Below are 25,739 nucleotides of genomic sequence, written 5' to 3'. Positions count from 1 at the left end.
TATCCCCCTAACCACACATCTATGCAGAACATGTCATTAGGAATGCTCTTGTTAGTTGGACTAATAGCATCTTAATTGGTGGAAAAACTATTAACAGCCTCCGATTTGCTGAAGACACCATTGTTCTAGTCACCGCCGGCTGGAGTGGCCGAGCGGTTCTAGGCGCTACAGTCTGGAACCGCGCGACCGCTACGGTCGCACGTTAGAATCCTGCTTCGGGCATGGATGTGTGTGATGTCCTTAGGTTAGTTAGGTTTAAGTAGTTCTAAGTTCTAGGGGACTGATGACCTCAGCAGTTAAGTCCCATAGTGCTCAGAGCCATTTGAACCATTTTTCTAGTCACCAGCGAAGCTACTAAGAAAAGTAAAGGATATTAATCTATCATATGGATTAGACCTCGACTCATGATAACTGATCGACGAGCAGAAGTTCAGCTCATAAGTCTATTATAGGAACTGCAAGTCGTGCATTCTTTCATCTTTCATCTTTCTATCAGACCAATTGTGTGATTGGATTAAGGAGTTCCTAGATAACAGGACGCAGCATGTTATTCTCAATGGAGAGAAGTCTTCCGAAGTAAGAGTGATTTCAGGTGTGCCGCAGGGGAGTGTCATAGGACCGTTGCTATTCACAATATACATAAATGACCTGGTGGATGAAATCGGAAGTTCACTGAGGCTTTTTGCAGATGATGCTGTAGTGTATCGAGAGGTTGTAACAATGGAAAATTGTACTGAAATGCAGGAGGATCTGCAGCGAATTGACGCATGGTGCAGGGAATGGCAATTGAATCTCAATGTAGACAAGTGTAATGTGCTGCGAATACACAGAAAGATAGATCCTTTATCATTTAGCTACAAAATAGCAGGTCAGCAACTGGAAGCAGTTAATACCATAAATTATCTGGGAGTACGCATTAGGAGTGATTTAAAATGGAATCATCATATAATGTTGATCGTCGGTAAAGCAGATGCCAGACTGAGATTCATTGGAAGAATCCTAAGGAAATGCAATCCGAAAACAAAGGAAGTAGGTTACAGTACGCTTGTTCGCCCACTGCTTGAATACTGCTCAGCAGTGTGGGATCCCTACCAGATAGGGTTGATAGAAGATATAGAGAAGATCCAACGGAGAGCAGCGCGCTTCGTTACTGGATCATTTACTAATCGCGAAAGCGTTACGGAGATGATAGATAAACTCCAGTGGAAGAAGACTCTGCAGGAGAGACGCTCAGTAGCTCGGTACGGGCTTTTGTCAAAGTTTCGAGAACATACCTTCACCGAAGAGTCAAGCAGTATATTTCTCCCTCCTACGTATATCTCGCGAAGAGACCATGAGGATAAAATCAGAGAGATTAGAGCCCACACAGAGGCATACCGACACTCCTTCTTTCCACGAACAATACGAGACTGGAATAGAAGGGAGAACCGATAGAGGTACTGAAGGTACCCTCCGCCACACACCGTCAGGTGGCTTGCGGAGTATGGACGTAGATGTAGAGGTAGATGTACCTGGGGTCAACCATCTGCGACACGGGAAGCTGTAAAGATGAGATAAGAAGACGGATCATACTATGGGAAGTGGGTATGAAGAAGTTAACCAAGATCTGGCAGAACAGAGTAATAACAAATATCATAAAGATACGGTTTGTTGAAACACTTGTGTTCCCGTCTTCTTTTGCGGTTGCGAAACATGGACCTTTAAGGACAGAGACAAGCAGCGTACTGACGAATTTTAGCTTTGGTGCAGGCGCAAGACGCTGCGCATAAAATGTACTGAAAGCAGAACAAATTCTTCAGTTATTCAGCATCTTTAGTTGCTTGGTTTGCGCCTTTCTTATCTTGTTAACCACAAAATTCTCAAGTTCCTTGGTCATAATGGGAGAAGAGATGGAGGAAACCTAGACAAAATGATCATGGAGAAGAAGATTGAGGGCAAGAGACCGAGGAGAAGAGCAACGAGCAGGTTCTGAGAGATAATGTAAATCGTCCGGGACGGAGATGCATGGTTCATGGGGAACGAGGCTCAGCAATAAGCCCAAAGACTTGTGATGATGATCGCAAACATGCGTATTATACACCGCTATGACCATATTACGTTTGCCCAAACCTTGGCCACTTCCAATGCATTTACTGTACCTTGATGAAGTTCATCTTCTGCGCAGGAGACTGGACACAGTCAGCATTGAAGCACATGATGAACAGTCTCCTCCATATTCAAGCTGAATATCATCTTGATCAGTATATCTCCATCTAGCCGTATTAACCTTTGATCTGCCAACTCCACATCTCAGTCTATTCAGGGACTTCTAAGTCGTCCATTTCTCATCACAACCAGAAGGTAGAGTTTTTGAAACTCTTCCTCAGCCAGGGGTAAGGTAGGTCGTAGCTCTCCTCATGCGATTTCCATATTTTTGGAGACCTGAAGAAAGACATTCGTGGCAGTTGATTCGCTTCAGACGAAGAGATGCGCGCCTGGGTGAAATCATGGGTACGTAGATAACCGCAAACATTTATCCATAAAGGAATTGACCGCCTTGTCTCACAATGGGATAAATGTATTAACAGTTATCGTGATTACTTTTGAAATAATAAATTCTTTACTTAAATTTTGGCATCTGTCTCGTTTTCATTTCACTGTCCTTTATAAAATAAAAGGAGTTTGAAATATACAACTGGCAAATAGGAAAACAAATATAGTCATTTTTGAATGTCTGAGTGTTTGAACCCCTTGACAGCTTGTGTAAATGATTGCATTTGTTTGGAATGTGGTGATGGGCCACTCAACAGTCGTGTTTATCACACTCACTTGACCCAAGATACGCATAATCTACATTTCTGTTAATGGACGACAGGTAGTCTTAATAGAGGTCTGCGACCGTGATGAAATTACACTGAAGAACTATAATTAGTTTCTTTATATATTTATAATCTCACGCTCGTCAATCAATCGTTGCTGAAATGAAGCCTTGAAGACAATTATCTAAAGAGAGATCTTCCGAAGCATCGTCAAACTAACGACATCGCTTGTTCTTCCAGCACTCTCTAAGATTACAGAATACATATCACACGACTATATAGAGCCTACTAATTACTTAACCACGTTTAAGTTGCAGATGAGTATCAGACTTTCGAACATATAGCAAGTCAATCATTGATTTGATTTCAGTGACAGACTACCTCAAACTACTCGTTTGTGGACAAGAAATAACTGCTTTTCAAGCTTCAGAAAAAGTTTAAAATCTGTCGACTTTGACGTTGTAATTACAAATCGTAAAAACACTCTTCTTCTCTGTAAATGTTGCATTTATCTTGAACGTATTTGCTGGATTTAAGCAACTTTACCGATTTCCACTCTTGCGGATTATAATCAGAACTACAATTTCCGAAAAGAAAAAGTGCGTAATTACTATTAAGTATTTATTTTACGTGTCCAGGTCTTAGGTAATACAAAATAATAAAAATAATAACAAAATTCTCCCAGCCACTATAGATTTTCTGTTAGATGGACCGTAAGCTCCAGAAATGCGATGTCTGAATGGCCTTGTCACTTCCTGCATATAGATCTTCTGGATCAGGCAGATGTTTGCAGACGAGCAGATGTGGCTCCTGCTGGCCGTCACACTCACAGGTCTCATCTTCAGTGGTGGAGCCCCACTTCCTGAGGTGCGCCTTGCATCGTGACACACTTGTCCTCAGTCGATTAAATGCCTTCCACGTCATGTACCGCAGATGGAACCCCGCAGCAGATTCCTCTTTGATATTCTCCCCAACCCATTCGGTTAATGACTCTCGCCATAGTTGTGTTCGGCGAATTTCAGGTGCTAATGGAATTGCTGATGTACCTTTAAATTTAAAAAGTTACTATAATGTTTAGGATAAAGAGAAAAAAAATACCCCCAGTATCTTGCCACGAATTTATCACGTCCAATAATCATCTAGCGCCCACCTTGATCACTTACAACCAATTGCCGCGCCTCCTCATTCGTTGTTCCCCATCTTTGTCCAATTTAAGGGGAGCCGGAGGTGCCTATGCTTCCCATGTTAAAATCACTAAGTTTGAGGAAAATTTATGAATAAACTACCAAATAGAAAAATTTGAATTTTTTTTTACATATTGAGTGGTTTAGTATTGCAGTTATGACAGAGGGATTTTGGAGTACCTTTTCTAGTTTCCTTCCAATTATTTTTTTTATCAATGACCCAAATTGTTTTACAAATAATTGCTTTATAATTAAACTGAAATGAAACTACTCAACATATTGCCAAATGGCTATGTTACAATGTAAGTTTGACCACTAGGAGTGCTGTATAAAAATTTCATCTCTCTAGCTTGAGTGAATTTTGAGAAAATGTTCCTTATATTCGAAAAATTCTAATTTACGGGAAATGGCTATCAAAGTTTCTCAATACATTCCTGCACTATAGAATGGATTATCAGGGTCTTCTTCTTCATCCTCCAAAAGCTTCCTCTTCTGTCTTCTTTTCTGGCCTGTTGTTCCATCATACTTCATATGCCTTTCTCTTCTTTCTGCTCCTCTTATCCTTTATCTGTCAATATTTCTTAGTGCTCGTACAGTGTTCACCCCAGCTGTAAATCGTAATGCCTTCAGAACTTCACACTTCACACTGTTCCCTTGGTTGTAGGTTGCTATTGCATCATAAATGCCAAAGTGCAGTGTTTTTATGCTTAGAAACACCCTTTTAGGAATAACTTTCCAAATCAAATTGTTTACGCTCTCATTAGGATTCTGCGTCTTTCCGTGTAGACATTTGTGTAACAATTCTGGCTGTGCTAAGTCATGAAAAATTGGTTTTATTGCATTTATCACAGCTGCTGGCAAACCATGTTTGTGATCATAGTCCTTTTTTACATTATATTTGCACCAGGAATCTTTTGGGCGCAGGCTGTGTTGAGGGTATTCATTGGAAGAGGCAGTATGAAGGAACAATGCCCACACTGCTTTTCGCATGTCACTAACATTACTAGTATTTTGCCTTATAGCATACGCATAGTATCTCTGTAGACGTTCAATCACCTCATCAGTAAGCCTGCCTCTCCCTCCTATTGTCTTTCCATCACTGAGCTTACTTGAACCCAAAGTTTGTTTGAGCCTTCGAAGCCGTGCACCCATACGCTTTTGCACATGCCCAATGCATTCCAACTTTTCAACTACAAATTCATTTCCATATGGTTTCAGTTCCTCTATAGTCTTGAAACCTTTGGAGTCACCATCCCCAAGGTAGTATTTGCTAGAAGATGTCACAGGGCTATGGCCGGCCATGTGTTGCTTAGCAGAAGAACGCACTGTTTCAGTAATTGTAGTATCGCAAGTTGGTATTAGTGTTAATTTTCTTTTCCCTACGTTCTTCCTGTTCTTATATACACGGTTACTAAAACGTGGCATCGTAACCAGAACAACGCTTTACACAAGAAGTATAATACTACCAACAACAGGCGCAACACTGAACTAATTCGAAACGGTAAACAGCACAGAGACGATGTTCCGCGCTCTTAGCGCTTCATTTGCCACAGAAAACAATGTAGCCAACCCTTGCACACTCGCTGTATGCGTAACATAAGGCGCTGTATGCGTAACAGGCCGAGAAAATCCCAAGCAGTTCGCCAGGAAGTCACGAGAGGGTGTTAGATGCATTCAGCGGCCACCCATTTCCTCTGCAGGCGTGGGGGAAAATGGTAATAACTCCACTTCTAGGGCGAGTAGAACAATAATTCAAAGTTCCAATTAATTTTCGGTAGCAAAAAAAAAAAATCGTAATTTTTTGGATTTGACCACCTCCAGCCCCAATGACGTGGACGTCGACGGGACATTAAACTTGAATCATCCTCTGTTGCTGGTTCCTCTGAAAATAACACGGTCGATTCCTTTTCCCATTCCCGTTAAATCCGAGCGTATACTTCTCCATAATTACCTCGTGGACTATGGGACGTTAAGCGCTAATGGCTCTTTCTTTTCACTTGTCTTCGAAATTAACAGTTCTCCCTGAATGACATTATGGCAATAGCCCTTCACACCAGAGCAACATTCTGTTTGTGGGACTCTGTAACACAGCTACTATTTCAAATTTTATTACTGTGTTATAAATCCACTTCTGTAGTGATCTACCCCAACTTTCAGATAAATTGCGAATCTTATCGACTTCTGGAGACAATAAAGCAACAGTTGTTAATAGTAATCCTCGACAATGTTTCGGCGTTGCAGAAGGTCGTCGATCAGTTACCAGCACGATATCTGAAGTCAACATCTGTCAGTTATCGTGAGGTCGTGAGATGAGCCGTCAAAGACCGACATACGCTTCTCTCGTCGCAGTATGTAATGACAAGCTATATGCATTTCACGCGTTTATCAAGGTTATAGTAACAAGATTGTCAGCACTACGCCAACGACGGTGAAAGAGCAGAACTCAGCTGCCTGGTGGGTTGCCGCACGCCGTTACCTAAGGCGTATTCTGCCGTCTTCGTTACAGCACTTTGTTTAAATGACGGAATTCAATTTGATAGCAGCTATCATGACAAATGAAGTGTTCTACCGTGCGAATTCCATGGACACTTTCATAATGGAGTGCCAAAACGATGTTGCTGAAGGCAAAATCATTGCTTTCTCATATTCCTTTGAATGCCAAGTGTAAATATAGGACACGGTGTTACCAGAGTTACTCTCTTCCACAATGCGTGTGATATAAGCCATATCAACATGACAAGATAGTTTTCAACTTCAACCTTCCATAATACGTGATAAATCGTCCTTCACTGATCCCACAAGGGCTGAAATCTTAGATTGTGCATGGAAACCACTGTAACTTGAAATCTCCTCAAGACTTGCTATGTTGGGGACTTGCTATTTTGGGCGAAAAGCGACTAGCATACACAGGCAGAGACGTATGTTTTGATTGCGTACTTTCTTCTTTTGACGGCGTACTTTCCTCCTTACCTAATGAGTGATTTTCGGGTTTACTTTAGGATAGCTATTTTAACTAGCGAGTGGCTTTCCACTCCCCCTCAACACAGTTTTGCAGTGAATGACCTCCTTACATAGACTAGCCCAAACGGAAAACGAGTGTGCCCTACACACAAGTGCTATAAGCACACACTAAACCTGTAGATACAAATCAGTGTGAGTGGACTTGCGATAGACTAAATGCTCTAGAGAGCCACCATTCTTCCCTACAAGCAGAGCGTCCAGAAATAATAGCTAACCATATGTTTGTATTTCCAAAATGAACTGGATATTCTTTGAATGGAATTAAGATGATGAAAAACTACCTTAATTTATCTTTCCCATGCAACCGCAGCAATGAAATATTGACAACATATCATCAAAAAACGCATGGTTTAAAGGTTACTCATTTCCTGGCTCTCTCCTGAAAATCCTTCACAAAAATTGGAACATCAAGGGAAGGGGTGGGGGGAATCTTCTTGTATCAACTCCATTAGTCTTTTCGAAAATTCTTTGTTAATCGTAAAGTAAAGCAGTCTGTGAAAAGAGTATGACCAAATAAAATACTGATATACATTTGAAATTTATTTCCGGTCAGTCCAAAGGAGAGCCAGTGTGATTCTGGTTGGAAATGAAACCGTATCAAAACAACGTAAACAGTGAAGAAAGCAAGAAAGCACGTTATCGTCGAAGACGATGAGCGGAAAACCAGAATATGAAAATTTAAAAATGCAATGACTTTTTAACGGAATAAGACTCCGTTATCCCAAAGAGTACCTGTTACTTATTGTACTGAGTACGCTGCCTAATTAGCACCTGTCCTAGCTGTCATTTACCTACAGCTTATAGTGCAGCGAAGAGGTGTCACATTACTGAAAAAGAGTGCAGCCTCCAAAAATTTTTGAAAATCTTGAAATAATGGAGGAGGAAAATTACAGACGAATACTCCTAACTTCCGTCGTAAGACGCTAGAGCTCATTCTGAGTGCGAACGTAATCTCAGTTTCTGCGGAAAAGATGCTTCTCTCAAGCATCAGCATGGGTTCAAAGAACACAATTAATGTAAAACCAAACAACACCTTACAAACAGTAAATGCACATGAATAGGTAGCTCTAGTATTTCCTAGATTTTCGAAATACATTCGGCGCCATACTACACTGTCATCTGACAATAAAGTTGCGATCTCACAAAGTATCTCCATTAACATGTTAGTATCTTGAATTATTTTTCATTGATACAGCAATGCGTTTTGTATTTGGAGGTCGATGATAAGCAGGATCAGAAGTAACTGTGAAATTAGTGAGCGTGACAAAATCTTCACGTTCTTACAAGTAAACCTACCTAAGGAAAAAACTTCGATTTTTCCTGAGTGAAATTTTCACTCTGTAGCGGAGTGTGCGCTGATATGAAACTTCCTAGCAGATTAAAACTGTATGCCGGACTGAGACTCGAATTTGGGACCTTTGCCTTTCGCGGGCAAGTGCTCTACCATCTGAGCTATCGAAGCACGACTCACGACCCGTCCTCACAGCTTCAGTTCTGCCAGTACCTCGTCTCCTACCTTCCAAACTTCACAGAAGCTCTTCTGCGAACCTTGCAGAACCACACAATGTGGCAACTACGACCACTAGCGAAGAAAATGCTTTTACGTCGCAGTTATAAATGCTATTGATAATGATATATTTCTGGAAAGACACGCTATCCTAAGCTTCGATGACGGAAGTGCAATGTCAGATCCTATCCTAACTGAAGAATCTTATGAGGAAGATTATGAAGAAAGATCAAAGATAATAAAAAAAACAAAACGTGACGTAGACCTTGAATAGAAGCAAGAAGCCGTTACATTTGGCACTCTGCTAAGAACGAATTTGAAGCTGTAAAGCATAGATACAGCAAAGAGAGAAGATCTGTATAAGTGGGAAGCACAAATCACTGCATCTGGGACGAGCTATTTCCAAATACATTTTAGATAAATCTCAAATCGCCGTGGAGAAATCAGTACCGATACCTGGTATGGATATTAGGAGGTGAGCTTTACAAGCTAGTCTAGTAATCGGAATCAGATACGACCGGAAGACGCAGGCTGACCGGCCGGGGTCGTCGACGGTTGGTCGCCCAAACCCACAGAAAAACAGCTAAGGATAACAACGAAGGCGACAAAAAAAACAGCCAAGAACGTATACAAGTCCAAAGAATCAACAAGATCGAGAACCTAGACATAGCGAGATCAGGAACCGACGACGATTCGTACATTGAACAACACAAGAGCGCAGTCGGAACACGACTGACCTCTGAGTATTTTTTCTTATTGTACTTAAATTAACAATCCGGGGCGGCCTCGCAGCAGTAAAGACAATGATGATACAACAGAAGACATTTAAAATTGCAGAGGAGAAAATATGACGGACAAAAATATAAAAAAGGGGAATATAATGGAAGAGGACAGACAAAAAAGGGGGCGACTGTAAAATGGAGATAAAAACCTTAAAAAAGTATTGTGCACAAAAAACCTGACACTGGGACAATTAAAAGAACACAAGGCGGAGACCTCTGAGCACCTGCGCTGTCGGTTTTTTGGGGCTCCCGTGAGTGCCGATAGGCTGGCGCGGCACGCCAACCGCGCTGTGGCGGCGACAGCAGAGCTCGCAGGTTATAGGGCGCCGCCTAGAGAATGTCGTCGATGTTCATGCCCCCTGCCACCCGAAATGGGCGCATATGGCCAGATGCACCCTGGCCGATGTTTTGGGAGGTAAACAGGTGGTGGGCTGTCCATGGAAGTGGCCAGCTGGGAGAAGGAACACGGGACATCAAATATTGCGATGGGGAAATGCAAGTTGGGGGAGTAGCTGTGGAGTAGACGGAGGCAGTGGTGATGTCTCGACCTCCATAGCCACGGCTACAGGAACTGCCGACGGTGCCGTCGAGTGTAAATTTTACTCATGAGGTGGAGGGACGTGTGAGGATGGGGACTGTTGTTGGAGGGGTATGCTGGAGGCAGGGACAGAGTTGGTTCATGTGTTGATGCTTCAAAGCTCTCGGGGTATCAACTGTTGTAAGGCACTGCCCATGAGTGCCCACTACCATAGCTGGCATCCATGAGGTTTTACCCTGTCGGAACATGCCCCAACAGTCGATCCAGGAGGGTATTGTCCAGCGTGTCGGGTCGGGGATTCCTTGGGTTGGAGTGCCAAGAAGTGTAGGAGCCTATACGGCGGGCGACCATGAAGGAGTTCTGCTGGGCTGTGGACATAGACGGAGGTGGACATGTAGGTGCTTTGGAACGTTGTGAATGCCACTGTTGTGGTAGAAGGGGCCACGGCCTTTCATATTTGTTGCTTAAATGTGTGCACCATTCGCTCCGCTTCACCATTGGAAGAGGGGTTGAAACGGATGGCTACACAGGTGTTTCACGTCTTAGCGGTGCAGAACGGTTCAAAGGCCGTAGAAATGAATTGGGGCCCATTGTCAGTTACGATGGTGCAGGGAAGGCCTTCAATGACAAGAATCTGCAGAAGGGCATTGAGCTTTGCCGTTATGGTGGTGGACGCCATGCTGACCATGTAGGTGTAGTTTGAATAAGCTTCCACAACAATAAGCCTCATCGAGCCAAGAAAGGGGCCATCAAATTCTAGATGAATGCGATCCCAAGGGCAAAAGGGAGTAGGCTAGGCGGCGAAAGAGTGATGTGGAGCAGCCGGATGTTGAGCACAGGCAGAGCAGTGGTGCACCATAGCCTCCATGTTCTTATTCAGTCCCATCCAATAGACATGTTGCCTGGGAAAGGCTTACATCCACGACATACCCCAGTGCCTGCGGTGGAGGAGTTCCAAGGCATAAGTGTGTGAAGTAGTCAGGATGACAACACTGTGTGTACCCGCCTCCGCATCCTTCAGCAGCACTTTGGAGACGATGGACAAACGACGAGAGGGGTGGGCCCAGGCTTAGAGCTTGGGAGAAGTCAGCTTCTAAAATAAGTGGGCCGCTCATGGAGGACACAGTGTATGACACTCCGCAAGATAGGGTCGCAGCATGTGTCCGCCATATTGAGAGTAGTATTGATGGGAAACCCATCCAAGATGTGTTGTCATTCCACGTCAATGTGATAACATGAGAACTCCAGCTGTCCAAACGTCGGGTCTAGTCCTGAGGGTAAACATGAGAGGGCATCTGTATTTGCATGTTATACAGTAGGCTTGTACTTGATGGCATAATTGTAGAAGCTAAGAAGAGCCCAAAGCTGGAGCCTCTAGGCTGTCCACTCTACAAGCGGAGAGTGTGCCTCAAAGAGTGCTATCAGCGGTTTATGGTCTGTAACGGGGGTAAACCAGGACCCAAACAGATACACATGGAATTTCTTCACGGCAAAGATGATCGCCAACACCTTTTTCTCGATCTGGGAATAATTTCGTTGGGCAAGCGCCAGTATTTTGGATATATAGTCGATGGGCTGCTGCGTACCATCATCATTACGATGTGCCAGCAATGCACCAATGCCATAGGGAGAAGTATCCGCAGCCGGAACAGGGGGGGTGCAATGGGGAAAAGGGAGTAAGGCAGGGTGCGGAATGTAACATGCACTTCAGCTGCGTGAAGGCCTGCTCACAGGCCACGACCACTGAAGTGGAAAGCCTTTCTACCACAACCGGTTGAGTGGATGCATAATGTGTGTTGCCTGAGGAAGGAACTTATAATAATAATTCGCCTTCACCAAAAAAAGCCTGCAACTCCTGGAGGTTTTGGGGACGCGGGAGTCAGTAGCAGAAATATTACGGTCAGTGGACTGAATCCCATCTTTGGTGAGCAAGTGGTCCAAGTAGTCTACTTGTTCCTGGAAAAACTGGCATTTGTGAAGACGGCACTTGAGCCCGGCATCACACAATCTAGTGAAGAGCGTACGTAGGTTGTGCAGGTGGTCTTTATGTGTAGTACCCATAACAATTGAGTCATCAAGCTAATTGGTACAAGCTGGGATGGACATGGTTAACTGTTCCATGTATTTCTGGGAGATCGCTGGAGGAGAAGATATCCCAAAATACAAATGCTTGTATTTGTATAAGCCAAAAGGAGTATTGGTGACAATGCATTACGATTCCTCATCTAGTGGTATCTGTAAGTAAGCGCCAGCAAAGGTCTGATTTAGACAAACAGTCACCTGCAACAAGCTTTGAGAGGAGGTCCTCGTGACATGGTATAGGGAAGGTTTTTGCCAGAGCTTGGGCATTGATCGTCGACTTAAAATCTCCACAAAGCCAGAGAGAACCAATTGGCTTCTGGACTACGACCAGGGGTGTGGCCCAAGTACTAGTTTTGACCGGTTCTATGACCCCAGCGTCATGAAGGCAATGGAGTTGGAGCTTAACAGCCGTCCATCAGTAAGACTGTAAGAGAACGTGCACGACATAAACGGGGCACCGCATCTGGATGTACAGAATTATGTGCCTCAAAATCGGTGGCACAACCCAAGCTGGGCTCGAACAGAGACGTCAAAGAGGCATAAAGGTCACCAAATTCCTGGAAGGAGACCGTGTCTGAGGTGACTTGAACTTCGTCCATGACGGAGAACCCAAACAGCGAGAAAGCATCCAGGCAGAAAATATTTCCAGTGGAATGACTGTTGACAACATACAGCGTTAGAAGGAGTGTAACCATCTTGTATGTGGCTGTAGTGATGAATTGACTTCTGAACTGAACAGAACTGTCACCATGTGCAACCAACTTGCGAGAGGGCGGGGCCAACGCTGGGTAACCCAGACGAGTGTACGTTGGGAGATTGACCAGGGAAACCGTCGCACACGTGTCGACTTGGAAACAAACGTCCTGACGAGCAGTTATGAGATCAATAAACAACTTGGGGGGTGCAAGTTTTGCCCTGGGGAACGATGGCCTGAAGCTCATACACAGTCCCGTGACGCAAGTTAGGAGTAGGGTTAGACTGATCTGATGGCTGATGGCCGACAGTTCGGAGATGTCCATCCTTGCCACAATGGATGCAGTGCGCCCAGCGATCAGCAAAGTCAGTCCGTTGGTGCCTCGCAAAACAGTCAGGACAAGAAGGCAGATCCCGCTGGTTGCGCCGACGCGGCTGGACTGGCTGCTCGGAGGTCATTGACACGTCCGAAAGTGACAATCACGACACCGCGGTCGGAAAGAAGGCATGCGAGATTTCCGTCGCCGCGGCAGTCATTGAACCTCAGCGATCTGAGGGCGGGCCGTAAGACGTTCATTTGCTGCCTGCGCAATACCGAAAGCGTGCGCGATTTTCAGTATGTCGTCCAAGGAGGAATTGTTGAGCCTGAGGGCTGTAGTACCAACTTCAGGATTGGGATCCGACTGGACTACCACGTAACGGATCAGGGAATCGGCATATGAGGCTTTGCGAGATGGGTTGGCACAGATAAAATCACAACGACGTCTCAGACCTTTCAAGTCTGTCACCCACTATCGATAAGACTGGCCCGCTTGCTTATGGTGCAGAGGCGCTAAAGGCGCGATGCGACCTCGTGGAACCGTTGTAAATAATAGGTCGACAGCAACGAACACAATTCCTCAAAAGTGAGTGCAACCGGGTTTGAGAGGTGAGCCAACTTCTCGAGTAAGAAAAATGTCTCCAGGAAAGCTCAGGAACAGAAGAGCGAACGTTGGAGAGCGTCATCAGAAACCGAAAAGCGGCGAAGTGCTGTTTCAGCCGCTGCAAATACATGTCCCAATCCTCCTTGGTACCGTTAAATGGCGGAAATGCTGTTGAGTGGGACTCTGTTGGGGAAGTGACCACAGTGGGGTTGTGAACCTTATACCTATAATCTGTCTGACAGCAGCTGGCCGGCCGGTGTGGCCGTGCGGTTACAGGCGCTTCAGTCTGGAACCGCGTGACCGCTACGGTCGCAGGTTCGAATCCTGCCTCGGGCATGGATGTGTGTGATGTCCTTAGGTTAGTTAGGTTTAATTAGTTCTAAGTTCTAGGCGACTGATGACCTCAGAAGTTAAGTCGCATAGTGCTCAGAGCCATTTGAACCATTTTTTTTGACAGCAGCTGAATTTCCTGACGGAAAACGTCCGTTCGCTTATGGAACTGCTGTCGCAATCGTTGCTGCAGCAGCAGCAGCAGCAGCTGTTGCCGTTGCTGTTCCACCTTTTACCTCGTCGCCAATTCTAGTACCCAGAATCCGAAACGACTGGAAGACGCAGGCCAACCGGTTGAGGGTGGCGACCCACAGAAAAACAGATAGGAACAACAACGAAGACAACAATAACAGCCACGAACGGTTACGGAGGTATATGTGTCTGAAGAGCAAAACAGATCGAGAGCGTAATGTAGCAAGATCAGGAACCAACAACGATGCATACGATGAACAACACAAGAGCACAGGCGGAACACGACTGCCCTCTAAACCTTTTTTGTTGTTGTTGTTGTTGTTGTTGTTGTAATTTCATTCCTCTGCCCCATATGGGCAGGGGAGGGCTGGCAGCGGCACATTCCGCCGCTCTCCATCCAATTGGCTTTACAAAAATACAGAAGGGTGATTACACAAAAAGGGGGTATAAAAATGGAGACACAAAAAACACAGTAAATGGAGATGATGGAGGTAAAATATACACTAAGATGGGGGCATGCACTGGGGGACAGCTAAAAAGTCGACATAAAGTTAAAAGAACACACCTGGCAAATTAAAGTGCATTTACAAACAGTGGAGGCAAACACAAGTTAAAAGACAGCCACAGGATAAAAATCACACAGAGCATGACACTTAAAAAGCCATTGCAAACGAAGGAGCACTCATGAAGAATAAAAAACCGCCGGTAGGGACCTGTCCAGGGACTGAAGGCTGGAGAGGAGGGAAAAAGAGGGGAGGAAGTTGTGTTATTGGGGCTGGGGTGGTGGTAGGAAGAGGAAAAAAAGGGGGCAGGAGGTGCACCAAGGGGCAGGAGATGAGCAGGGTGGGAGATGAAGAGCAAACAGAAGGCAGGAGGGAGTGCAGAGACACTGAAGGGGAGCATGAGAGAGGGTGTAGGAGGGGGAAAGCCGCTCAGGAGAAGGGAGGGGGAGGAGAGGGAGCCAGGAGGATGAGGCAGGAGGAAGGTGGGGTTAGAGTTGATAGGAGGGCTAGACATCAGGGCGAAGTTCAACATCTCGGAGGGGTAGGAGATGGAAGTTACGTTGGGAAAGGAGGTGGAGGGTGTGGAGACGGAGAAAGGGCAGGACACAAGGGTAAAGGCGCGGCAATGGGCTCGAGGTGGAGAGGAAGGGGGACACCAGGGGGTGGTGGGGATCAAGTCGGCAGGCAATATACAGGGTGCGGATGTGTTTAAAGAAAAGGAGAAGGTGAGGGAAGGGGATGAGGTCGTAGAGGATGCACGTGGGGGACGAAGGCGGATACGGAACGCCCCTCTGAGCCTTTGCGCTGCCGGCTTTAAGGGGCCCATGTGAGTGCTGATAGGCTGGCACGGCAGGCGTGCCCAGCGCACAGAGCTGTGGCGGCAACAGCAGGGCTCGCAGGTAATAGGAACACAGCCCAGCAGCTATCATCTATGGAAATGGAAATTTGTGGTAAGATCCTATGGGACCAAACTGCTGAGGTCATCGGTCCTCAGGTTTAAACACTACTTAATCTAACTTAAATTAACTTACACTAAGGACAACACTCACACCCATGCTCGAGGGAGGACTCGAACTTCCGACGCAAGGAGCCGCGCAAACAGTGACAAGGCGCCTCAAACCATGTGGCTACCTCGCACGACTGTCGTCTACATCCATGCCTTTTGGTGGTCTGTCCAGGAAGTAAGACACCCGATTGTTTCAAGGAAAATCAATAAATTCATTACTCATGCGCCAATAGCGAATAAAGAAGAATTGAGGGAAAAAGCTTACTAATTTATGTTGGCTGTGAAATTGAAAATGATACTGATGTGGAGAGGCCAATGTGTATAATTCTGACGCCGCGCGTGGTAGCCCCGCGGTCTGAAGAGCCATGCCTCCCTCAGGCACATGTGTGTGTATTGTCCTTAGCATAAGTTAGTTTAAGTTAGATTAAGTAGTGTGTAAGCCTAGGGACCGATGACCTCAGCAGTTTGGTCCCGTAAGAACTTACCACCCCACCGCATAATAATGATGTTTAGCAAAGACGATGTTGTTCATACCAAATGTCCAAATGTCGGCTATCATTCGTCAGTAATACCTGCAGTCGAGGGACAATGTTGTGAACATTACTGTACAGCGTATCAGTAGGTATGGTCAGATATTGCCGTCGCATCTTGTCTTTTAGCATCGCTAATGAAGTCAGACGATCGCGACAGACTTGCGACTTCAGGTAACTCCAGAACCAATATCACACGAATTGAGGTCTGGGGTCATGGGAGGCCAAGCGTGTGAGAATTCGCGGCTTAGCACGCGATCTTCACCAATGTGCGCAAGAGATCCATAAGGGATGGAGCGCCATCCTGCATAAAATCACATTCACAAGGCGTGGTGATGGCTGTTACTTGGAGTTCAGTTTGTAGTAGGGAGGATAGAGGAAGGAAGATTAGTCCTGTTGACATCGAGGTGATTAGAATTGGATCACAAGCTCAGATTGTTTCAAGGACACAGAAGGAAATCGGCCGTGCCCTTCCAAAGAAATCAAGGAGCGACGTAGGGAAATGACAGAAAAAGTAAATCTGAATGATCGGATAAGTGTTCGACACGCCGTCCTCGAGAATGCGAGTCCAGTGTTATATAGTAGACAAAGTCAACCTTGTATTGCGTGTACTGTGTATTAAACTGGAGCCTACAAACGACGGAGAGGCTTCGCCCGCCGTAGCCCTCAGTGGTCCCACCCCCCTCCCCACCCTGGGAAAGTCTCATACCAGATGAGTGTAACTCCAGTGTATGTGTGGTAGAGTAATTATGGTGTACGCGTACGTGGAGACAGTGTTTGCACAGCAATCTCTGACGTAGTGTAACTGAGGCCGAATAAGGGGAACCAGTCCGCATTCGCCGAGGCAGATGGAAAACTGCCTTAAAAACTATCCACAGGCTGGCCGGCACACCGGACCTCGACACTAATCCACGGGGCGGATTCGTGCCCGGGACCCGTACGCCTTCCCGCTCGGGAAGCAGCGCGTCAGACCGCGCGGCTAGCCGGGCGGGCACATGTCAACCTTGGTGATATTAGTGCACAGCTGTGTGAATCACCCTTCGATAGACGTCAAAAGATATATGACGTCGTTGTATCAAACGAGCCTAAAAGAAATTTCTGCTGGAAATTGCCAGAAGCATTTTTTTGGCCTCAGAGTATGACTCACAGATATCATCATACCTGTAAATTTCAATACACTGCAGAGGAACGAACACAGAATTTCGTACACTGACGTGCTGTTCTGACAAACAGCATATAAAAGCAGATATGCCCTCAAATCTGTTACAATTCTGCCGGCGTCAAACATGTGAATATCGCTCGTAATGAGTCGTGCTGGCCCATTATTGGATTTCTGAAACCTACAACGCGGAATAAACTCCACCACTTAGCTGTAATTGCCCCTCGAGACATCAGACGTGTGGTTGTTGCATGCAGAGAAAGGTCTAAAATATCTATCTACCTCCGATAAACATCAGTTTATATAATCATCATCCTCTTCCTTCAAGACTGACGTCCAGGAAAAGTTTCATAAGGATAGTAGACAACGCTTGTCAACAGAAGTATTCCTCATTTTCTATGTGGAAGACATCTCAACACCTCTGTATGACACCATCAGAATACCTAGTTGCTGATAACACTGAAGAGTAACCCGTGTGGGAAAACTTTAAGCATGCTCAAAAACCTATGGGCCATGTATGTCAATGTAGACTAGGTCTTGGAAGACGTATCTTTACTGATCCGACTTCCGCAAACTCTTAAGCCGTACTGATTGCCAAATATTGGGCTAAAGTTGCTTGGATTGTCATTTTTGTCCTTATTCCTTTTATTTTAACATTCCTTTAATGTATTCTTCAAATTCCAAATTAGCATTAGTTTTTAAGTGACTCTGACTGTGGTATTTAACAAACTACATCAATGTACTCGAACAGTCCACGGGTGTACTGCCGGTCAATAGTGTCCAACGAGCACAATATTTCGGCGTTCAGACATGTCGCCATCGTCAAGTGCGCTGACGAACTGAGCTCCTGAGGGCGGGCGGCCGACCTAAATCCCCTTCCTCCACGAGGCGTTCTCTCCGCGGTCCGCGGCCGCGGCCGCTGAGAGGCTGGCGTCGGCGTCTGTGGTGGGATCAGTGTAACTGCCTCGTCCGTCCTGGTCGCTCGTTCGTTTTCTTTGCTGAGCCTCTTTTTAATTAGACTCAGCGCTGATTCCCATGCCTTGCTGAGGTTATAGCCGCAATCTCTGTTGATGAGTCCGTCCCTGGTACGAATTTCGATAGACTCTCTAACGACCCTGTCTCTGTATTTAGATGTCTGTGCCAAGACCCTGATATGTTCGTAGTCCATTTCGTGATTTTCGGACAAACAGTGCTCTGCGACTGCCGACTTGTTGGGGTACATAAGTCGAGTGTGCCTCTGATGTTCTCGGCAACGATCTTCGATGGTGCGCACTGTCTGTCCATGTGAGTCTTCCTACATTCACAGGGAATATGGTATATGCCGGCCTTCCGCAAACCGATATTGTGTTTGACACTTCCCAATAATGCTCATGCTTTGTTGGGCGGGCGAAAGACAGTTCCTACTCGGTGTTTCCTCAATATTCGTCTTTGGTGTGACGTCATAAGCGAGTGACTGCGTGTGAGATCGCTCTCTAAGTTTTTATATATTTTTAGGTTTCAGATACATATTTTAACGGTTTTCGTGATAATATTTACTATATAAGTGACTTATTAGTAGTTTCTTCATTCACCTCTGCCTTTCTTGTGTTGTGACCTGATATTTGTGAGTGTTTCGCATCGAGCGACGTAACCTCTTACCTGTGTTTACATTCCGCGCTGACCAGTTGCAGCTGTAGCGGCGCATCGAAAGCTAAGTACTAATTAATTGTTTGTGTATAGTGGTTTATTTAGGAACTTTAGTAGTCTTCAACCGGTGTTTTTTGTGTTTTCTGGTGAAATAATTTCAGAAGAACCTTTTGGGAACTGTTTTCAGCTTCGTTACTGTGTCATTAGACGTTTGATTCTCTTTCTGTATTAGTCTTTTGCTATATTTACATTTGTTGTTTATTAATACTCTTAATAATAGTAGTTACTTCCCTTGTAGAGTAAGTTTGTGATTATTGTAGTCAGGTTTTTAACATCTTCTTATTATAGTAGCGGAACTTAGAAAAAGTAAAATTTTACCATGAGTGAGAAGTGTTGGCTTTGCCGTAGGTTCGTGAGTAGTGGATTGCAGTGTGAGACTTGCTCGAAGTATTTTCACTGGGGGGAATTCAGTGGGGAAGCCAGTGGGCATTCTGGTGAGATCCTCTCCTGGAACTGCAGGTTATGTAGCAAGAGTAAGTTGATAGAGGAGCAGGAGCGTAAGATCTGTGACCTTCAGGTGCAGTTGAAAAACGCACAGGAGGAGCTAGATAGGATGAGGAGGGAGAAGGGGGTTGGGGAATGGGAGCTGGCTGTTGGCAAGAGATCTGCTAGGAGAAGAAGATTTTCAGATAGTTTTACTATTGGTGTTTACAATAGATATGACCAACTGTCAGAGTCTAGTGGAGAGGAATCTCTAGTGGCTGTAGATGTTGGAAGTATGCAGCAGACCTCAGTAGTTACGGTGGCTAGAACAGTTGCAAAGTCGAAGAGGAAGAAGAAGGTTCTGCTGTTAGGTAGTTCTCATGGCAGAGGTGTAGGCCAGCAGTTGCAGGAAGTGTTGGGGAGTGAGTACCAGGTCACCAGCATTGTGAAGCCTAATGCAGGATTGGCTCAGGTGACTATTAACATAGGGGGGTTATGTAGGGATTTTACTAAAGAGGATCAGGTAGTGATTGTGGGTGGCGCTGGTAATAGTATTGATAGGGATGGGGAGTATGATATAGATGGTGACCTGGAAAAGATAGCCACTCAGACTGGCACACGAATGTGCATTTCGTGGAACTGTTTCAGCGTCACGATCGGCCTCATCTTAATACAGCCGTCAGGTGTAATAATATGAGACTTGGGGGTGCGCTGATGACAGAAAGCATGGCTCACATTTCAGTGGTGCCGGTGGAGTCTACAGCAGGACGGGGTTCACTAGACATGGCCTGCACCTCAACAGGTATGGGAAGGGGGGAGGTTGGCAAAGCTTATAGGTGACAGCATAGGTGGGGTTGGTGGGATCACTCATGGGAAAATTCCTGCAGTAGTGAGAGTTAGAGCTACACCTTTTTTAGATTGAAGTCAGCTGATAGGGATTCCTGCTTAAGGGAAGTCTCTCTAACAAAGGAACCACTTTTGGCAAAGCTTAGGTATCCGAATAATGAGGGAATTAGTATATTTCACCAAAATATACAAGGTATTAGAGATAAAGTTAGTGAACTGCTTATAGATGTTGACTCTGAAATTATTGGTATATCTGAACACTTTTTAAATAAGGAGATAATTCAGAGGCTTCCTTTACCAGGATACAGGTTGGCTATCAGCTTTTCGAGGAGCTCTTTTCGGTGTGGGGGAGTAGCCATGTATGTGAAAAACGACATCCCATTTGAGTCAACTGATGTTTCAAAGTACTGTACTGAAAAGGTGTTTGAATGTTGTGCAGGTGTGGTTAAATTTAATGGAGCTAAACTTCTAACTGTTGTTATTTATAGATCCCCAGACTCCGATTTCACAACATTTTTGCTATAGCTAGATGCGGTTCTTGGTTCACTTTATAGGAAATCCAAAAGTTAGTTATATGTGGTGACTTCAATATTAATTGTATAAGTGACTGTGTAAGGAAGAGGATGCTGGTAGACCTCCTTAATTCATATAATCTTATAAACCATATTCTTTCCAACGAGAGTGCAAGGGAACAGTAGAACAACCATAGATACCATTTTTGTTCATTCCTCATTACTAGAAGGGCATTCTATTAGCAAAAAGGTAAATGGACTTTCAGATCATGATGCACAAGTTTTAACTGTAAAGGATTTTTCTGCTGCAACACGTGTTAAATATAGTCATCAGCTGTTTAGCAAAGCTGATCCAGTTGCTGTAGAGACCTTTGTAAACCTTATAAAGGAACAAGAGTGGCAAGATGTTTATAGCGCTGATACAGTTGACGATAAATATAATGCTTTTCTCAAGACTTTTCTCGTGCTCTTTGAAAGTTTCATTCCGTTAAAACGTTCAAAACAGGGTACTAGCACAAACAGGCAGCCTGGGTGGCTGACTAGAGGGATAAGAATATCTTGTAGAACAAAGTGGCAATTATATCAAAACGTTAGAAACAGTCAAAATCTAAATGCAGCAGCCCGTTACAAACAGTACTGTAAGGTGCTTAAAAATGTTATTAGGAAGGCAAAAAGTATGTGGTATGCAGATAGAATAGCTAAGTCTCAGGATAAAATTAAAACCATATGGTCAGTCGTAAAGGAAGTGGCTGGTCTGCAGAGACAGGTCGAGGATATAGAATCAGTGCGTAGTGGGAATGTCCGTGTTACTGATAAGTCGCATATATGTACAGTATCTAATAATCACTTTCTGAATATAGCGGGTGAACTAAATAGAAACCTAGTCCCAACAGGGAATCATATAGCGCTCTTAAAAAAAAGTGTTCCGAGACTCTTACCTGAAATGCTCCTCCGTGATACTGACAAGAGCGAGATTGAGTTAATAATTAAATCACTAAAGACCAAGAACTCTCATGGATGTGACGGGGTATCTAGCAGAATACTGAAGTATTGTTCTATGTACGTTAGCCCAGTACATAGCCATATCTGTAACTTTTCCTTTAGGAGTGGTCGGTTTCCTGACCGATTAAAGTACTGGGTAGTGAAGCCACTTTATAAAAAGGGAGACATTGATAATGTTGACAATTTTAGACCTATTTCTATGCCTTCGGTGTTTGCTAAAGTTATCGAGAAGGTTGTATTTACAACAATGTGTATACATTTAAATTCACATAATTTGCTGTCAAATGTTTAGTTTGGTTTTAGAAATGGTTTAACAACTGAAAATGCTATATTCTCTTTTCTCTGTGAGGTTTTGGATGGATTAAATAAAAGGTTGCGAACGCTAGTTGTTTTCTTTGATTTAACGAAGGATTTTGACTGTGTTTACCACAAAATATTAATGCAGAAGCTGGACCATTATGGAGTACGTGGAGTAGCTTACAATTGGTTCTCCTCTTACTTTAAGAACAGAAAGCAGAAGGTAATTCTCCGCAATATTGAGAGTGGTAGTGATGTTCAGTCCCAATGAGGCACTGTTAAGTGGGGTGTTCCCCAAGGGTCGGTGCTGGGGCCACGTTTCTTATTTATATAAATGATGTGCCTTCTAGTATTACAGGTGATTCATAAATATTTCTGTTTGCTGATGTCACCAGCTTGGTAATGAAGGATCTTGTGTGTAATATTGAAACAGTATCAAATAATGTAGTTCATGAAATAAGTTCGTGGCTTGTGGAAAATAATTTGATGCTAAATCACAGTAAGACTCAGTTTTTACAGTTTCTAACTCAGAATTCAACAATAACCGATATTTTGATCAGACAGAATGGGCATATTATAAGCGAGACGGAACAGTTCAAGTTCCTAGGCGTTCGGATAGATAGTAAGCTGTTGTGGAAAGCCCATGTCCAGGATCTTGTTCAGAAACTAAATGCTGCTTTATTTACCATTAGAACAGTATCTGAAATAAGTGACACTTCAACACGAAAAGTAGTCTACTTCGCATATTTTCATACGCTTATGTCGTATGGTATAATTTTTTGGGGTAATTCTTCTGATTCAGAAAAGGTATTTTTGGCTCAAAAACGGGCTGTTCGAGCTATATGTGGTGTAAGTTCGAGAACCTCTTGTCGACCCCTATTCAATAGTCTGGGAATTCTAACATTGCCCTCACAGTATGAATTTTCTTTAATGTCGTTCGTTGTTAGCAATATTAGCCTATTCCCAAGAGTTAGCAGCTTTCACTCAGTTAATACTAGGCAGACATCCAATCTGCATGTGGAATGCACTTCCTTGAGTCTTGTGCAGAAAGGAGTGTACTATTCTGCTGCATCCATTTTCAATAAGCTACCACAAGAACTCAAAAATCTTAGCAGTAGCCCAAACGCTTTTAAGTCTAAACTGAAGAGTTTCCTCATGGCTCACTCCTTCTATTCTGTCTAGGAGCTCCTGGAAGAGCTGAAAAATTAAGCAAATTCCAGTGTTACATTGTTGATTTTCTTTATTTAAACTTACGACTTGTCAGATGAATATGTTTTTTTTTTATATTTCATTTTATCTCTTTCTAATATCGTGTTAAAATTTCATGTATTGACTCGTTCCATGACCATGGAGACTTCTCCTTAATTTGGTCCCACGGAACAATAAATAAATAAATAAATTTTCCACGATACTACGCCAGTATACGGTATATAGGCGGTGGCTATCTCTTCCTCCGTGACTTCGTCCATCTCCACACGCTGTACTGTAGAGGTGGGGCGGAGAGCGCATCTGATCTGCCATTCCGAGTACCCGTTTTTCCGAAATACAGTTTTGAGGTGTTCCAGCTCATGGGGCAGACTCTCTGACTCTCTTCGTCCGAGATGGTGCGCACCCTGTGCACCAGTGTTTTTAGTACCCCATTCCTCTGCGAAGGGTGGTGGCAGCTATTTGCTTGCAAATACAGGTCGGTGTGCATTTTCTTTCTGTATATCCCATAGCCCAGGATGCCATCCGCTCTTCCTTTGACCATGACGTCCAGAAATGGTAAACTTCCTTCTGCTTCGGTCTCCGTAGTGAATTAGATATTCGGATGTATGGAGTTCAGGTGTGTAAGGCAGTCTAGGAACTTGTCCCTTCCATGGGGCCATATCACGATGTGTCATTAACATAATGTGGAAAACAAGTAGGTTTCCATTTGGATGACACCAAAGCTTCCTCCTCAAAGTACTCAGTATAGAAATTCGCGACCACAGGCGAAAGTGGGCTCCCCATTGCGACTCTTTCTGTTTGCTCATAATATTCTCCATTAAACAGAAAATACGTGGAGGTCAGAACGTGCCTGTAAAGGTCGGTCGTCTTCTCGTCAAATGATATGTCTGCGTGAGCAGAAGAAACTAACGATCAAAGCCCGGAAACAGTTTATTGGACTGTTCAATTAACCAAAACAAATTCTCCAAGTATAACACCAACACAAAACACTGATCCGTCTTCGAATCACAACTACATACAAGAATAATATAGAAAACAACTGAAATAATTTCCTACTAGTCTCCGCCAGAGACTTCTCTGATATACCAAGCCTAATCCAGAGATCAGCGAGAAGATCCAAGCTGGGATGCTGGGGCGGCAGCTATCCACGTCTGCTGGCGGTCGATTAACTGCCGATGTGTGGCCGAGCGCCGGCCTTTATAGCGCTTCGGCGGATGAGTACCTCGGAACTGTTTTCCATCACGTGGTTTGACATGTGAAAATAGTTTCAGAATCTGCAGTGACCTCTTCCTTATGTTTATGTGGGCCGGTAGTGGCCTCTGGTGGCCGCTGGTGTCATTGCTGTGTTGTTGTTGTTGTTGTTGTTGTGGCCGTTCATCAATATTGCCTGTCGGTTGTGTAGTGCTTCGGTGTGATTGCGAAGAGGGCAACCCGCGGCTGCAGGCTGTCAGTTTGGTTGCTGATACTCTAGGCGCCGTCATGTCTGGTGGAGAAGGCCACAGCATCAGATTTCTGTGCAATGAGCTCAACTGACTCTTGAAGAGGCACCCTGGTGAATAACGAGACAACGTCAAAACTCACCAGGTTATCTGAGTCTTTCAGCTTGAAGTTCTCGAGACGTTTTACGAAATCCATAGAATTCCGAATGTGATGAGGACATTTACCTACGTTAGAGCTTAGTATTTCTGCCAGTTATTTGGTCAGCAAATATGTAGGTGACCTAATGTTGCTGACAATTGGGCGTAACGACACTCCTTCTTTGTGGACTTTAGGGAGTCCATAAAGTCTTCGCGGTACAGGTCCTTGAGGTGTCAATTTCTTGGCGACACCCACTGGTAAATCTGCGTCCTTGAGAAAAGCCCTAGCCTACATCAATGTAGACTATGTCCTGGAAGATGTACAAATGTCTTCAAATTTTAAATTACCAGTAAGTTTATAAGTGCTGTTGCGTATGTATACCTAAGTATCTTGTATGCTGAAGTTTGATTATTTTCACACGAATAAATAAACAAACAGCACAGCAGTACGGTTACACATGTCGGTAAGCAGCACACGGAATATTTGAAGCTTAAGTATCCTTTGTTTTGTCTCGGATCTCTTAGATGCAGCTGATGTTTAGTGATAGAGACTGATGCGGAGCGGTGACCAAGCATTTGCCTCTGTGATACGTGCTGTGTGTGCCAGGAGGGTTGATGGCGGCGTGTGCGAGCTGTCGTCTGCGAGGCCGCCGGAGCTGCGGCTGCTGCGAGACGTGCGCTTCAGCGCCTACCAGCGCGAGACCGGGGCAGCCTGCACCGACCCGCCGCCCACGCCGCCCGTCGACGTGTACCCCTACCCGCCTCAGTACCCGCCACAGGACCTGCCGCCTCGAGGTCAGTACAGTACTATAGTTGAATTCTTTTATCTTGGCGGATCGCGCATGCCCGCTCAGACGCGGGAGATTGCTGCGTTGCCAGTTTCAAGCGACGCACGCGCCAAGAGAAGCAGCGCCATAGTATAGTATAGTTCTCAAACTT

At 44.6% G+C, this 25,739-nt stretch overlaps 1 protein-coding gene across 2 annotated transcripts in view; it reads left to right on the top strand.

Moving 5' to 3' along the window:
* Window positions 1–25,739, top strand: part of LOC126184867 (uncharacterized) — a 516,759-nt gene that overhangs the window by 339,164 nt on the left and 151,856 nt on the right. For both annotated transcript variants that reach the window (XM_049927486.1, XM_049927487.1), the window contains one exon: window positions 25,408–25,595. In XM_049927486.1, coding sequence (XP_049783443.1) covers window positions 25,408–25,595 — 188 coding nt within the window. The remainder of the gene's footprint in view (window positions 1–25,407; window positions 25,596–25,739) is intronic.

Source organism: Schistocerca cancellata, chromosome 4, assembly GCF_023864275.1.
Source record: "Schistocerca cancellata isolate TAMUIC-IGC-003103 chromosome 4, iqSchCanc2.1, whole genome shotgun sequence".
In the NCBI taxonomy this organism is placed as follows: domain Eukaryota; kingdom Metazoa; phylum Arthropoda; class Insecta; order Orthoptera; family Acrididae; genus Schistocerca; species Schistocerca cancellata.
Note: the sequence above shows the minus strand (reverse complement) of the source record. Positions and strands in the feature narration are given on the sequence as shown.